General features: G+C 42.1%; 2 protein-coding genes across 3 annotated transcripts; both read right to left on the bottom strand.

The window, feature by feature from the left end:
* Positions 1 to 795: 795 nt before the first annotated feature.
* On the bottom strand, positions 796 to 6,643 carry LOC112894221 (glucosidase 2 subunit beta). 2 transcript variants are annotated; one of them, XR_003228972.1, is made up of 17 exons: positions 6,401 to 6,643; positions 6,184 to 6,297; positions 5,873 to 5,968; positions 5,453 to 5,692; positions 5,159 to 5,337; positions 4,549 to 4,623; positions 4,377 to 4,454; positions 3,364 to 3,715; positions 3,187 to 3,291; positions 2,999 to 3,100; positions 2,282 to 2,339; positions 2,118 to 2,186; positions 1,646 to 1,733; positions 1,509 to 1,570; positions 1,375 to 1,426; positions 1,112 to 1,293; positions 796 to 944 (listed from the first exon to the last, which is right to left on the bottom strand). XR_003228972.1 is itself a non-coding variant. In XM_025961858.1 (16 exons), exons 1-16 carry the CDS (start codon positions 6,492 to 6,494, stop codon positions 1,234 to 1,236), a joined length of 1,824 nt encoding a protein of 607 aa, XP_025817643.1. In that variant the 5' UTR covers positions 6,495 to 6,643; the 3' UTR covers positions 796 to 1,233. The 2 variants fall into 2 exon arrangements, 1 of the variants encoding a protein (XP_025817643.1); XM_025961858.1 differs by having other exon boundaries at positions 796 to 1,293.
* Positions 6,644 to 9,640: 2,997 nt separating this feature from the next.
* LOC112894781 lies at positions 9,641 to 10,500 on the bottom strand. Its single transcript, XM_025962589.1, has 2 exons — positions 10,264 to 10,500; positions 9,641 to 10,164 (listed from the first exon to the last, which is right to left on the bottom strand). Exons 1-2 carry the CDS (start codon positions 10,352 to 10,354, stop codon positions 9,947 to 9,949), a joined length of 309 nt encoding a protein of 102 aa, XP_025818374.1. The 5' UTR covers positions 10,355 to 10,500; the 3' UTR covers positions 9,641 to 9,946.
* Between the last annotated feature and the right edge of the window lie 6,672 nt (positions 10,501 to 17,172).

The following is a 17,172-nucleotide window of genomic DNA, read 5'->3' as shown; positions in this document are numbered from 1 at the left end:
CGAAGCAAAAGGGCCCGTTTGTTTCCTACCTTTAAATTTTAGATCTATCACATCAAAAAACTTTTTGCTATTTAGAAGTGTTAAATAAAATATGTTTATAAAACTTTTTGCACAGCTGGGTGCTAATTCGCGAGACAAATTTAATAAGCATAATTAATCCATAATTTGCCACAGTGATGTTACAGTAATCATCCGCTAATCATGGACTAATATAGCTCATTAGTTCGTCTCGCGAATTAGCACTGGGATTCTGCAATTAGTTTTATAATTAGACTTTATTTAATACTTCTAAATAAATGATAAGATTCTCTTTGATGTGACCCCTCTTAACTTTGATGTGACCCCTCTAAACTTTAGACCCCATAAAACAACACATCCCAATCCTCCTCGCCCCCTGTGTTTTGACTCTGACGGGACCCGTGTTTCCATGGAGAATTTCAAACCGGCCGACGAGTGACGACCGCGCTCCATTCCAGAACCCGGGCTGTCTCCGTGCTACCGTACGAATTACGATGACCAGATCCTGCAGCAATTCAAATCGCAGGTACAAGCACGCTTGGATGGTGCATCTAGGGATTCAAAACACAAATATCAAATAAAGTTTCAATTCAAAAGATCCCGAATCCCCGATCGCCGGAATGCCATTTAATCTACGGTATTAATGGCAGGTGAGACCTGGTCCCAAGCCATTGACGCACTGGATTGCGCTAGATTGTGCTTCGGCAAAATAGGGTTTCAACGATGGGTAACCAGGCAAATTCCCTCGATTTTCAAATGACCGCGCAGAACAAAGGATTGCGTAACAAGCTGGGGCTTCAGATTATGATGTTTCCAGATGTACTGTTTCTAACTGGTTTTCACCAAATGTGTAACAAGTTCTAAGAAATTCCGATGTCCGGTTGGCAATGAAGCTGGAGACACAACACGAGTCACAGCATCTTTCCCTAAGATAGAGCAATGTTAAACCACAAATTAAAGCTCGGTTGCAGTCGCCTCTACCAAACAAAAGTCAGGACGAGGCTGGAAAATTGCAACATCCTACGAATTCAGCTAAAAATAGGGTTCTAAGCGACCTAACATTGCCTCGGTGGTGGTCTGAACGCTACATTACCGTTTCTCCAGCTTGGAACTTCGCTCTTCATATACCTCATTGACTTCCATTCTTTGGTTGTGAGAGTTATGCTTCCTGGGGTGACATGTTCTTTATTGTTCCTTGCATCATACCAGGATAGTTTAGAGCTCGTCATGCCCGGGCTGTTTCGAAGACATGGCGTCAAGTTTGTTTTGCAGCTCCTGTCAAGTTAACAACTGTATAAGGACCGAATCTCTTCACAAAAAGGGACATTAAGGTATTTGTGAAAGAAATGAGATAACCTTCAGCTTCTCCTCAATGCAAAGTGCAGGAGTTGACAATACAGCCACATATCTGCAAAGGTAATAGGTGTATAAGATGGTGTAGTATGAATTTGAAGGAAGGATGGAAACTGAATCAGTACAAATTCACATACTCGCATCGGCTAGGCTCATCAACATCATTAAGCTCATTACTCAGCCCACATCTAAGCCTAACCTGCACAAGTAAATAATAAAAAGAGTTAGAATTTACGACCTGCAAACAGAAAGGGAATGCATATGAGATACATACTTTCAGGCTTCGGTCTGGACCATTCCAGCATCTGTCCCCGTTTGAAAACTGCATTACTCGGTATGATTCTTCAAATTTGTCCCAACGCCTGATGGCAGAAAAATTCAATTCATGGCATAAAGATGTGTTAAAAGAAAAAGGTCGGCCAAGTAATTCTGTCGCATCTAAATAGTGACTTTTACCTTCCAAAACATAATTAGGTGATCCATGCAGTGCATTTTCTTAAACAATAACACTGTTACCCTTGATTTGAAAGCATAGTATATATTTAGAAGGATGCCCTACTAATATGCAAATTTAATTTGGTTGAAAAGCTGAGAGTTTGTAATTATGAGAGTGTGTTTCCATGGGACCATAAAAACTAGGTTCATTCGTTATCAGAAGGAATACAACAAAGAGCTACACGACGGAGTTTAACTTACAAATGGAAAGATAATAAGAATAAGAATACAGCAAAGAAATATAAACATACCCCAGGTTTGTGGAACTGTGTCCTTCAGCTTGTGTTGCTTTCTTGTATGCACAGACCTTGTAAGTATATCTATCCATAGAGATGCAGTTCGCAAATGAGAACCAAATGATAAAAAAAATGAAAAACAAGACAGGGGACAAGAGAGATTGGATGAGTATACATACTTTCCCTCCTTGCTCTCAAAGCACTGATCATAAAAGGAATAGAACTCCTTGTCCTTACCTAACAAGAATATGTTGTTTCAATAAATTTCAATTCCATAGACATTTGTACTCTACACATTTTACAGAGGCAATGCATCATGTAGTCTAATAGACAAGATGAAGCAAATCTAGAACATCTACTAATTTGCAGTACAGACAAAAATATTCTGTTAAAGTGCAAAGGTAAAGATGTGCTTAAGGTATTTCATATCATTACACTAATAAACAAGATAAAGCACATCTGGAAAAGCTATTAACAGTACTGTAAAAAAAATATTGTTCTGCAGAACTTTAAGTTCAAAGGTAAAGATGCACTGGAGGTTTCTGGTATTGCAAAGGTGAATTCTGTAACTCAAGCACTCTCAGCTCGTAGACCAAAAAGATACCCAACAGAAACTTTGTAGCATGATCTTTATTTTTATCTTGGAGGTACTTCATTGCAAAATCTTCTGAGTTTTTTTATGTCTTTTGATGGCAGCTTTTATACCCGAAGTTCAAACAATCATCAGTCTATGCAAGAACATGACAATAAAGTGCATTTGCTAAGGGATGCACTCTTGACAATCAGAAGCAACATTTGGTGTAAGAGAATTACAGAAATCCATTGTAGCTACATTATAATATACAACTGGCAGGAGCACCCAATCACATAGTGAGCAAAGTTCAAATGACACTCACCAAAGTCGTGCTTTAGCTTCTCAGTTAGCGTGGATATCTTGGACTGGATTTTTGAAAGCTTTGAGCTGGCATCATCATACTCCTTGCGAACACGAGAAGCCTCTAAAAAAATAGATATGCAAGTATTATAGCACCCCCTCATGATCCATTAAGGATCGGCCAATTAGAAACACATTCATACAATTTACCTGATAAATCCACAGGGGTTTTGAAAAAGTTGAACTTTTGGAGAACATTTTGTACAGTCTGCTGAATTTTGTCCATCCAAGAGGAATGTCCTGATGCAGTTAAATCTGAAACAACAAATAAGTATTAAAAAATGACATTAATGGAACAAGAATAATAGTGGGGTTGTATTACCCTACCTGAATGGTGACCACCTTTCTGGTCATCATCAGATTTATAAGATCCAACATGCTCATCATGATCATCAGCATATTCATCTTCTGATTCATGATCAAACTCTTCATCATCATATTTATGCCTGTCGTCCTCAACTTCTGAATGATAACCAGCGTAACTTTCTTCAGCAGGTTCTGGTATTTCTAATTCATCTTCAGGTCCTTCTTCTGCTGGTTCTGGTATTTCATGTACATCTTCATGCCCCTTCTTATCATCCTTACTAACCTCATTTACACTTTCTCCAGTCCAGCGAGAAGCCACCAAACGACCTAACTCCTCCCTTGATAAACCCTCAGGATTGTCAGAGCTAGTTTCCTGAAATTTATCAGCACAATATATCACGATGAATTCACAATACAATAATTTAACCTATTGCCCAAGCGTATCCTACCGTGTACCTTTTTGTTACTATGTTGTAATTTGTACCTTGCTTTGCTAGTATAAGTAATATAGATAATATCCCAAAGTTTTTGCTACCCATGACCACTGAAGAAGGATGATGTGAAAATTAAAAGCGTTGAACAGATATATCTTCAGTCAATTTTCCTAGAACTAATCACTACAAAGAATAGCCAAAGGTCGTTTTAAACTTAGACTGGTTAAAGCAACTTGCCACTAAGTAAGTTAATTGCAATGAACTAAATATCATTAGAAGAACGCACATGAACAATTACAGGAATTAGAATTCAATCCACAATAACCAACTAATCTGTGCAGTTGCTGGCTCTCAGAATCAAAAGAATCTGACAGATGAGAGCATAGAACTAAACCGGCAAAAAGTTGAAAATAAATAAAGAACCGCATTAATACTATTATAGAGTTATAAGATTGGTCGTAAACTGGTTTTTATACAGGTTTAACTCCTAGTGGGGAGAAGACCAGCAAAACGATACCTATCACTTCTCTTATAGAGCATGATACATTGATTTAAAAAGGGAAATAACATGAGCTATCTGCAAGCGGTTAACATATAAACCTTCTCTAAAGTAGGTGTAGACTCCTTCGGTGGCGATTCAACTACAGTTCCACTGTCATCTTGGCTTTCAGAACCATGCTGAAAATAAGACCAACATATATATTGGTCAATTTTTCACAAGACACACTAACAGTAGACTCTTGATTTTGTAATACCGAAGATCAGAATATACCTGCTCAACAGATATCCTGCTTTCTGGCACATGATTATCATGGTCCGTGGCATGCCCATCATGTTGTTCACCGACCTATGTTCAACAGATAAAACAAAGTAATATATTGCAGTTGAACAGTTTAACTATACAAGCTTCCTAGCAAACACCTGCAGAGGATTACAGGTTACTGCATATGTTCTACAATGGCCACTCTATGTTTCACAGTAATGGAGCATCCTTGTGAACTGTGAGTCCACAATATACTCAATAAATAACAATTGCGGAAACACCAGTGTCCAGGGCATATGGGTAGCTTCAGAATTAGATGACACTTAAAGGTTTATTGTTTTGATGGAATGCTGAATGATCAGAGAATTATATGAAACTTGCAAGGAGGGTTTCTTCATTAGCAATGTTAATGATTTGATAATTAAATCCATAGTCATCCAAACAACCTACTTTCCCATGCATAATAAGCACAATACTAAATTCACATTACATGCTCATCATGCTAACACCCAACTTAAGGTCAATTTTAGATATTTAATGTCACAGAGAAGGGATTGATGTTCAAACTGAGGTAAGTGTAATCAAGGAAGGCAACAAAAACATAGAACAAAATGCCAACCTTGCTTTCATCTTCTTGCACAGGGGGGGCAGTTTCCTTAGAATCTACTTCCCGAGAAGCATCCTGTGCTTCCTTTTCAACAGTGGCTTTCTTTTCAGCTTCTTCTTTTATTCGCTTTTCTTCCTTCTCTTTTCTTAGACGCTCTTCTTCCTCTGCCTTCTCTATTAATTTCTTTTGCTCTGCATAGATGGAAAGCCTTAGTTCATCATTAAAACTATTCCATAAAATGCTAGCATTTCTTTGACATCTCACTCATTGACAAATGGCTCAAGATCAAGAATACAAAGACCACACCTTTGAGATTATTGACAAGTCCTTGGAGTAATTTCTCTTCACCCTTCAATTTTGCTAACTCCAATTCGTCTTTAGCAAAAGCCTCTTTTGCCCTTTCGACTTCCTGTTTCCGAATAACAACACCGCTTTTGTACGTAGTGATTTTCTTCTTCAATTTATCTCTTGCCGCCTTGCCAGCCTCCCAGCAAGTGTTCTTACAGGTGACATTGCTATCATATTCGTCGCTCCCATCACAGCAATCTAGGAGGCAGGAAGGAAGAAATATGGAGAATTAGAGTAGCCTACTAAGACCGCACGAAAGCGCCGCAGCATACATTGAGCTCCAAAACTATCACGGTTTCTAGCCTTGTCAGTGCATCATTATTTAACAAAACAAGTAACCAATCAAACGAGAAATACCAGCAATTACAGTCCACTTACCACAAATGCCGTCATTCACTCGTGACGAGAAGATCGTGATTGGAGTGTGGCCTGCATTCTTGCAGTAGAACTTCCCTTCAGGGCACGCGGATGTCCCTACATGGAAGAGAAACATAATTCAACTGATTAGTTGCGCCCCCGCAGCTCCAACAAGATCGCAACTAGCAACTTCAACTGCACAGATCCCAAACTCCCTAAATTCAAACTAACCGCAGAAGCTATGAAACCACGAAGGCTAACAGAGCAAGCCCAGGGAAATCACACCCAGAAACGAAGCATCTTTCGAGGAGGCAAGAAGGCTGAGGCAGTACCGGGCTCGTCGGTGCCGTCGGGGCAGTCGCAGAAGTCGTCGTTGAGCTGGTCCCTGGAGAACTTGCCCGATCCATCCCTGCACTTGATCACGCCACCCCTGTAGTACGCCTCATCTGCAACCACCAAGGACGCCGAATCAAGAGCCATATCTAGGGAAGGCACTAGAGAAAGAGAGGGAGAAGGCGGCAGTGCAGGCGTGGACAGATCCGGGCGAACCTTGCGGGGGGATGCCGAGGGTGTCGAGGGGGGGCTTCGACGCCGACGCCGCGGAGGCCCAGAGGAGGACGGCGGCAACGAGGAGGAGCCTCATGGCTGCGCGGCGCACGGAGGTTGGTCAGGAGCAGCGGATCGGCGGTGGCTCGCTCGAGTCTGGGGTGTTCTTCAGGCCAGGCCGCCTCCGCCTATCAGGGAACGGGGACGAGCAGTCCTGGTGCCGGAGGCGAGTGTGTTTTGTGTGTGTACAGTATCCCGTCGGTAGAATACAGGAGGTCCATACCTATTCGTATATTGCGTATTTGCCAAACTATTTCACAGTTCCAAAATTAATGGAATTTTTTTAATTACATAGTACAACTCAGACATTCACATCAAACACGCACACTCACCTCTACAAATACGGGTACGCAAACCCTAACCTTACAAGCATCTTCGAAAACTGAACCAAACTTCGAAATTGACACAGCCACCAAAGGCACCATTAACGGGAACGTCAGCTACCATTTCTAAAAGCAATAGAAAGAATTGCTTCTTTTTTCAAGTCCCACGCCCACTGCCTGGCCAGAACCAGGCAAGATTTCGTGGTCAAGCACATAGAATTAGGTAAGATAAAATTGATTGGAAAGTTTTAAAAGCACAACGCCGTTAAATTTTAGAAAATTCGCTTTCACATGGAGTCGAATCCATGATCTAAGCTTCTATTGGGGCTATTTATAACCACTAGGCTACATGCCATTTCTTAAAATTATAGGATCTCATTATGATATTTCTGTGAGAAGGTATTATGGGATTAACGCGTATCTTTATAACTTGCTTTTATTTATTAGCTGTAAGAGTACGTTTGTTTTGTACTAGTAAAACGTAATTTTGAAAAAAATGTTGAACCACGTATTGGTGGATAATATAGAGTTTATAATCGATGTTGGAATGTGGCTGTTTGCCGAATACTGTGTTGTGCAGTTACAACTTAGCAATTGCAAAGCTGAAACAAATATGATCTAAATAGACCACAAATTATGGATTATATATCTTTTGTCTTGAAGAACATGCAAGATTACCAAAGGACAGGGTATCAGACAATTTCTCCTTCATTTCCCTTTGCTAGTTGTTGCTCCCACTTTCTTATTTTTCCTTCTTTTATCAACGAAAATGTTGGATCTGATAAACTTTAATTCGAAATATTAGGATTTGATTTTAGAAATAAGGATCAATTTTGACAGTCCCAACTCTAAGTATAAGACCTTGATTATTTGGGAAAATTAATTTTCCTGACTCATTCAGGATAAACTAGAGTGGTGTTAATAGCACAAGCTCTCCTTTTCATAGTATGGTTGAATCTTTGTGTGGGAACGAAAAAAACCACTTGTCCTTGCACTCACTATCACCAACAATACCAACAATATACATGATCTTTGCCAAAAAAAAACATACATGGTTACGTCGCACAATGGATACCCTGGAAATAAGCGTTAAGCTTATACAACCCGATACGATGATGTATAAAAAGATTCCAGGTATGTCGATCTTGTTGTTCACTATTTTTGTCTCAGGATGTGCTGAGAAAATAATGGTATTCATGATCCGAGTATAGTATTTCAAGATTTGAAGTACTGTACTTGTGGCTCATCAAGTCATCAGCTTGATTAAAAGTTACTGCCTTTTGCTCTTATCCCCGCATCCCATATGCTAAAATGGACGCGTATCGATCAGTGCGTTAGCGTCATGGCGAGGGAGATTGAGGGGCACTGTGAGGGATTTGCCGTGATTTCTGTGCAATGCATAAATCCAATTAAAAAAATACTCTACTTCGTACAAACTAGTTATCCAAATTAAATGTGGATTGCACCATTACGCTTCTTACGTCCAAATCTTCAAAACTAGATCATACTTGTCTATATTTAGATGATATTTTTTTCTAAAATATTTTTATTTGTTCCAAAATATTTTTTCTGAAATATTATATATTGTTCTGGAATATTTTTTATTTTCAGACCAACTTCTATTTTTATGGAATACAATCGGAATATTTTTCGTTGAATATTTTATTTGTTTTCAATAATATTTATTTTTTAAACACTAGCTATTCCTATATTACATATGCTATGCATGCAGCAGTGGTGGGATAAATAGTATAAATAGTATAGCAGGTGGTCGCGCGCGTTGAGAATAGAAATCCCCGGAAGGACCGGGCTGCAGCTACTAGCTATGTCAGGGGAGCACGTGATAGGTCCCACCTTATCTCTTCCTGTTCCTCACCTTCTTCTCTGTTCCTCTCTCGCTTGGTTGCTCTCTTTTCACTCTTTCCCATTACTCGAATTTGGTTGCGCTCTTTCCACTCTTTCCCATTACTCGAATTTTTACCGTTACTCGGATTCGCCGTGGGCAACGGAGGGCGCCATGCTGAGGAAGAGGTAGTCGTGCCATCCATCACCGCTCGAGCTAGCAGCACCCATTGTCCTGTTGCTCTACTTCTCGTGGGCGCCGTCAAGGCCGTGGTGGGTGGCGGTGACGGCAATGGCCAACAGCAACATCGGCCGAATGGTCGACGGTCAGAAGACCATGCTAATCGTGGCACGCTAGTGTTATGGACCTCAAGGGAGACTCGGTCACCCGGTACTTGCTGTCCGGGTATATACCTATCATGTATTCAGAAACAGGTGTTTGTTGATAGATAGTTTGTTGGAGTGTTTGATGATTGAGATGCCGAATAAGACTCCTAATGAATAGAAGTATTACTGATGATGATTTTTGGTAGCATATACTGTAATTTCGTGATAGATTTTTCCTATGATATGCATCTCTCGTCTGAACAAACTATTCCTATCTTTTATTGACTTGTGTAAATTTTGCTTTCTATTATGTTGAAATGATAGGGCGCGTGGAGTATGCCGAATTTTCCGGTCATCTAGTTGCCACGTTGAATTCTTTCGAAGGAACAGGTCGAATTCTAAGATAAAAAAACCCCTTGCTTCGAAAAAGAAAAGATAAAAAGCCCGTTTTTTCAGGGAGATACAAAGGCCGCTTAGCAGCCCGGTCCAGGACGGTCTCTCGTTTTTGCATCTGCAGCCCATGCGAGGCGTCTAATTCAGCCCACATAAGGAGCAAGCCCCTCCAGATTTTCAGAGCTAGCCCATCGTATGAGAAATTGCTTTTAGGAGCCTGTGACAGCGAAATAGGAGCATGTGCTGAATTTCATACTCCAGATTGACGGCTTGGTCTGAACAGAGATGCGAAAATAAATTAAGACAACTTTGTAATTTTGGTTTATTCATTATTGTTCACTCGAATTGGAGGTACACTGATGACACATGCAACATGCTAGGGTTGATCACCGGTCGACTACTAGCACGAGCAAACGAGATGCAAGTGCATTTGCATGCTATATAGCTTATTGCTTTTGTTCATGAGATGAATTAAATTTATATCATGTTTTTTTATGTGTGTACTTATTATATTACCACAGATTTATCTATGCAAAATTATGGATGATTGAATATGCGTGGTACACTACTAGATGGAGCGAGGCATGGCCGCCCGGCGCGAGTCTCAGTGCGGGTTCCGCGGATCGTGGCGGCTGTTGGCGCCGGACCCCGGGTAGTCCTCCGTCTGCAGGAGCCCCGCCCGCCTCGCCGCCGCCATCTCCTCGTCGTCGGCGAGCTGGTGGTGCGGCTCCTCCCCTCCCACCGCGGCCTCCTCCGCCGTCGTGGGCAGGACGTCGCCGGCCGCCTCCCTCGGCAGCAGAGCCCTCCGGTTGCCTGCCGCCGCTGCAAGGAGGAGGAGGAGGAAACACAGGGCAAAGATCAGCAGCGTGGCCTCCGGCGAGAGGTCCGGCGGGCCGAAGAGCTCGAGCAAGCCGTACGAACCGTGGACGAGGAGCAGGCAGGAGAGCACGGACAGCACCAGCAGGACGGCCGGGACCGACACCTTCCTCGCCGTCGCGGTCGCCATGGCCATGCACGCCGCAGACCCGCAGTTAGTGAACAGCTCTGAATTATTGAAGCTTTCCTTCTTGATTCTGTATTAGCTTCTCTCTATCTCCCTTCCTCCTTGGAGAGAGAGAGAGAGAGAGAGAGAGAGAGAGAGAGAGGGAGGAATGCAAGCAGGTAGCCGTAGTCTGGTCTTGACAGATGGATTGGCCTTTATATATATAGTAGCCAGCTGAGTAGATGACGCAGGATTAACGAAGCTAAGCAAGTGGGATTAGTGAACAGGGGGTCACATCAGCGGAGGTCAAACGAGCACATTATGTGTTGCTTAGGAATTGCCGGTAGCAGGATGGAGGAACGACAGGCACGCTGCTGCATGCAAAAGCTCTAGCTGTCCTAGCTAGCCACTTAAGTAGGTAGGTAGCTATAGCTGGTGGTGAAAGTTTTTTTTTTGGCGCGAAAAGGTGGTCGCGCGCGGCCATGCACATGCACCGAGCACCAGAAGTGGGCGAGATCACAGCCACGTACGTGCCGCGTGCTTGGACGCAGCTTCAATGCGCACTGGCATCCACTAGCAGTCACTGTTGCGCCGTTGATCGATCAGCCGGGTGCGAGGTGGATCGATCCAGATCTAGCTTAGCCCATCGTCGCCGGCAGCGGCCGCCGGCCGTCGGGCCATGTGGGTTCGGTCGGATCCGCCATGGAAAGCAGATCGACCGGCCGGGAGAGAGAAAATGCCGCACACTTCTTCAACGCCGGCGCGCTGACGATTTCTGCTGGCAGTGTGGTAGTGGACTGGTGTTACGTAGTGGCAGAGAGATCTCGTCTCTGCGCGCGACCTGCACTTTGGAGTTTGGAGCCTGCTAGGTCAGGCGTTGTGACCTGACATGCTCAGCAGCACGCAAGCCTAGATTTAATTTGTCGGCAGCACTTGGTAATTTAGGGCGTGTTCGTTTTTTTAGTCTAAAGTTTAGATCTGTTACATCAAAAAGAATCTTGTCATTTAGAAGTATTAAATAAAATCTAATTACAAAACTAATTGCAGAACCCCAGAGCTAATTCGCGAGATGAATCTAATGTGTATTAGTCCATGATTAGCGGATGATTACTGTAGCATCACTGTGACAAATTATGGATTAATTAGGCTCATTAAATTTGTCTCGCGAATTAGCACCCATCTGTGCAAAAAGTTTTATAAACAGATTTTATTTAATACTTCTAAATAGCAAGATTCTCGTTTGATGTGACGGGGCTAAACTTTAGAGGGTAGGAAACGAACACACCCTTAGCATATGTACGCTGGAAAGATAAGGACAGCTCTGGAGGGGTTGGCTGGAGATTTCTTGGAAAAATACCGGATGTTTGGTCATATGGAATGTGATGGATGGGGAGTGCTCGAGTCAACGATATATTCTAAATATAGACTGATCAGTGTTCATAGTAAACGAAAAGGGTAACTATATGTTCCCGTTTCAGATTAGTCAAAATATGTAACCATGCATTTAAAGAATACTATAAAACTATATGGAGTCGAAACTGTTTTTTGGGTGCAAAAATGAAAAAAAATGGCGTGCTGAAGCTTATTTAGAAAAAGAAACATATGCGGAGAGGTGACCTTGCAAACACACTGCAATTCTTCTAATGTCAAACTCGATTTCTATATGACTTGTGTTTGTGTGCGTGCATGAGGTGTATGTTTGGCCTTATGGTTTTCAAGGTGTAATTTTGACAACTATTTTTTGGTAAGAATACAAGTACAGTTACAATATGGTAGGGCAAAGGAACGAAATGTATCTCCGATGCTTCGATGGTTATTTTCAGCTGGAATGTGTAGCTGAAGTTGCATTTAGTTATTCAAAAAAAGAAATTGAAGTTGGAACTGAAAAAGAAAAGGGAACGAGCTAGCCCCGCACAGATCGTCACAGATTAGGCCAACGCCCTTTTGTGGAAAAGTTGAGGCTCGCCTGTGTATACATGCCACATCACATCATTGCGAGGTACCTAATTTATTTCGGCCAAGGACGGCGTTCATACCCAGCAGCAGCAGTTGCCCGGCGAGCCAGAGATGATGAAAAATTCTAGCAAACATGATGAGGCCGGGATTCAAATTCTTTGTGATCGGGCCATCTAACCATGCACGGAAATATGTGTCAAAGTGGATGCTGGCAGCAGGCGTCCTAGTGCCATCATCGCCAAGGAAAAGCAGATCAGATTCTGATAGCTAATGAGTAATGACTTCCAGCTTGCGTTGGCTAATCATTTGATGTTTCAGCCAAAAGATCGGATACATAGGTTTATTCTACATGCTAGCTAAGCTACTAGTGATCGATGCCGTGTTGTTCAGCAAAGTTCGTCCCACTGGAGAGAGACCAAGTAATTAGTAATTACATAAAGCAAGCCTGCTAGAGTCAAACCTCATCCACATACGTACAAGTAGGCATGCATGGGAGCACGGCATCACCACGAACCACCACCACAGATCCAGAACCATAAAGGTTTTGAAACTCTCACCACAGATCACACGTACGTGCGTATAGTAATCTCCACTGGTGTAAAATAAGGCATGTCGTCTCATGTACACAGTCGGTTCAAAATGCAGTGTTAAATTAACGATAGGATTTTGACGCTATCGATTTTCACACTAACTGTACAACGTTTGCAAAAGTCGGTTCATCATGTAATTGAGATACCGGCCGGCCACACTTGGCCGCCGATCAAAACCAGCTAGCTACCTATACCGTCTGTGCTCTTGCTGTGGTGTTACCATTCTTCCGATTACAGCACCGGTCCTCTCTTATTTATAAGGAGGCTTGTGGGTACGGCTTCAATTAATTCTACCTTATATGTCTTATAATTACATATCCAAATTCCAATGATTTTTTTTGAAAATAAGATTACAAGTATGCAAACGCTAGCTCGCACGCTACCACATAGACGCTCGGTCGCACACATGCCCCTTCGTATGAATGCCGGGTCACCTGCCGCTGAAAGAAGTAGCCGTGAAAGTGAAACACCCATAATATAATGTCAAACGTAGGATCCCATCCTAAGTAACCAAACACGGGAAAACCAAACGAAACAAAAACCTTTACGATCGACTTCACAGTTATCCCGCTGGGAAGCAGCAGGAATAATTAAGATCACAAGAAGTGCGTGTCACCTCCGCCAACATATACACGGGAGATCATGGATCCATGATTTGGCGCCGCATTCGCCTCCTTTTTCGTTCCTATTTGGTCATCGCACCCACACAACGCACCCGGCCTATTTGGTCCATAGTGCATGTGCACGTCACACTCCTCCATTGCACATTAAGCATATTAGGTGTGGCTGGCATTTTGGCATGCAAGTTTGACAACACGTACAATAGCCCACCCCACAATGCAGTGGCCGCGAGAAAGCTAATCTAGCTATCTAGCTTGACGAAGCTTAACGATCGACCAGATCCAAATAGAATCCGAAGCAATCAGCCTAGCTCTAGCTGGTAGCTAGTGGCGAGCCATGGTGTCATCCTCACCATCTCAGCACGTACCTGTGCTCACGGTGGCTGATGTGCACCTCACATGCGCCTGCACAACTCCTGCTTGTGGCTCCTCTGAAGTCTGAAGAGTGCCGGTACATTTTTCTCTGACACCAACATGCATGGCCAATTCGGAGAGGAAAGATCTTTTTTGTTTGTCCCTGTGACCCAAATGACACTGGGCGTATTAGTGGACAAGTAGTGGTGCTACCTGTAGACTGTAGTGCCTTTGCTAGATCGATCATATCGATCAGGGATCTAGCTAGCTAGGAAGGAAGGTTCCAGAGATGACACATGCTAGCTGCATGGCTGGTCATGGATCGCATCATTGCACGGACAGAGGAGCTCCAGTATTATCTCTTCTAACCTCGATCTGCATGCATATTCGATTTAGGTAATTAGGTTGATTGAGAATGTAAGAGTCTTTTTAAGTGCAAGCTAGGACGACACGTACACGCTAGCTCACACGCCATACTCACGCTCCAGTGCTCCACCCATACCTACATGAGGATCTACGCATGGATGTGCTAATTCTGTCATAATAAATTCCTTCTGAAATAGATTATGCAGAGACGTACACATGCTGCTGAGCTTGAGACTCCAATCAGACTGCCAGAGGGGACAGCAGTTTGTACGGCAAAAAACCTCGAAATGACATGAATGCTGTACCTTGACTTCTTCTTACAAGGCCGTGCACGTAAGCATTTCAAAATTCAAGCCCGTAAAAATTGGGCCAAACTAAGTCAATCGAGCTTTATTCTTTGAAATGGAAGGAGTCAATAATGTGTTCTGGGTTGGGCTTAGGCCCAAATCTAGACATGGTTCCGGGCTTGACTTGTTGTAAGAAGCCGAGTTTTTTTTAAAAAGGGGATAAAAAAAACAAAATTCGAAAAAGGGGTGCCAGTTGGATAAATTTAGGAAAATGGGTGCCTCCCGCCCGCTGGGAGGGCGGAAAGGAGCCTCCCGCCCAACCATAGGGCGGGATGCTCAAAAAAAATTTCCAGGGACCTCTTCGCGAATAAGAAAACTTTTTTATTCGCGAAGAGGTCTCTGAAGCAGGCCTCCCGCCCGGCCACTGGGCGGGATGCCTCCCGCCCGGCCACTGGGCGGGATGCCTCCTGGTGCATTGTTATTTCATGTGTGTGTGTTTTCTGGCTTCCAAAATTCGTAACAATTCACAGAAAAATCCAAAAATAGCAAAACTAGTTTTGTTAGAAACTAGATTTCAAACTCTATAACTTTTGTTAATGGAGTTTAGTTTGAAACAAAATACTTTTACCCCTATTTTAAAACTAAGATTAAGGAAAGTTTATGCTTAACTTTAGGATTTCATGGTTTGTTGTTTATGAAGTTTGGTATGACTATTCTATAAACTCTAGGTACCTTTGTGCAAAGTTTTAAACTCAAATTTGATGTAAATTTAACTTCTTTTGTCTTGAATTTTTCAAATTTGAAATGTTAACTAAACCTAATTATAACCCTTTTATAATTAAAATCTATTGTTATTCTCTAATGTGATATTATTTAATATCTAATATATAGTCAAAGTTTGCCTCCTCGACTTCTTCATCAATATTTTCATCCCCCGGACCAGCTTCAATGTTTATCAAAGGGTTTTGGTGCACACTAACAAGGAGTACCAGTGGCCACTGCCAATGACTTGCATTTTGCAGATAAGTTAACCAGTCCTCGTTGCTTGCAAGTGGCATAAGCTCCCAGATCAAAGCGTGAGTGGTACGATTTATGACGCATTGAACACTCACAGTGTGTGTCTCCTGATTAATCCTTAGTCCCCTCATTAACCAGTTGCATAGGGATTCAAATGTCCTCTCGTGCGGTCTGGTAATTCCTCTGACCGCACAGTTGAATTCACTTAAATCTACCCCATTCGGCCCATAAATCACATTTCCTTCTCCGTAATATATACTGAAAATACCCTTCTCGGAAGACATATCTGTCAATCATTAATAAACTAGTTATACTACATATTAATACACAACGAACGACGATCCTAAATTTCAGCGACTCTCAGATTATATTTTACAGATTCTAAACTATTCAGATTATAAATTATACTAAAAACAAATGAAAATACTAAAACTATTCAAAATATAACTACTCTATCAAATATTTCCTAAATTATAGTTATTTTCAAGTACTTATATGGCTAGAACGAGAATATACCTCAAAATCGACGTGTGGACAGGGCTTCGCCGCTTCCTCTTCTCACTTCCTCTCCTCTCTTTCTCTTTTTTTTTATTTTTGCTGGATAAAATGGCATTTTTGGGGCAGGTTGGGGCTTAAATAGCCGGCGGGGGGACATCCCGCCCGACCAAAGGGCGGGATGCATCCCGCCCTTTGGTTGGGCGGGATGCCCTTCCAGGGACCTCTTCGCGAAGAAATTATTTGCGAAGAGGCCCTCGGGTGACATCCCGCCCGCTGGGTGGGCGGGATGTCCCGGGCCCCACGCGTCCCGCCCGTTCAGCGGGCGGGAGGCACCCATTTCCCTAAATTTTCCCAACGGCCACCCCTTTTTCGAATTTTTTTTATCCCTTTTTTTAAAAAAATTCTAAGAAGCCTGCCTTGGACTTGCTCTGCTAACTTATTGATGTTCCTCCCACTCAAAAAGAAAAAAGAAACTTATTGATGTTCCTCCGGTCCAGCGCCGCATCTCCTTCGCGGCCAAAATATCGTGCTTTTTCAAAACACAGTACGGACGCTAGTTATTCCAAACACAGTACACACCTAGATATTTATAACACGCATGTACATTCATCTCATCTGTATAGGTACCCGCACACAACCTGCTCCTATGAATATCTTAGAGAGACTGAGCCGGTGCATCTCAAAATTTAAAAAGTCAATTATTATAAGTACGCATTACATATCTAATAGTCTACTTAAAAAAAAAGAATGTAAACATATATCAATGAAATTTTAAAACTTAATACAATAAGTGACAAAAAATCAATTATTATCGGTAAGCATTACATATCTAATAAAGAAAATAATATAATATATGACATGAACTTAGGGTGTATTTGATTCCAAGGGCTAAAATTTAGCCTTATCACATCGTATGTTTCGATGCTAATTAGAAGAACTAAACATGAGCTAATTATAAAACTAATTGCAGAAGACTAGGTCTAATTCGCGAGATGAATTTATTAGACCTATTTAATCCATGATTAACACATGTTTACTGTAGCATCATATAGACTAATTATTAATTAATTGGGCTTAATAGATTCGTCTCACGAATTAGCCTAGGGTTATGCAATTAATTTTGTCATTAGTCTACGTTTAATACTTCTAATATTAACTAA

Source organism: Panicum hallii, chromosome 5 (genome assembly GCF_002211085.1).
Source record: "Panicum hallii strain FIL2 chromosome 5, PHallii_v3.1, whole genome shotgun sequence".
NCBI classification, from domain to species: Eukaryota; Viridiplantae; Streptophyta; class Magnoliopsida; order Poales; family Poaceae; genus Panicum; species Panicum hallii.
Note: the sequence above shows the minus strand (reverse complement) of the source record. Positions and strands in the feature narration are given on the sequence as shown.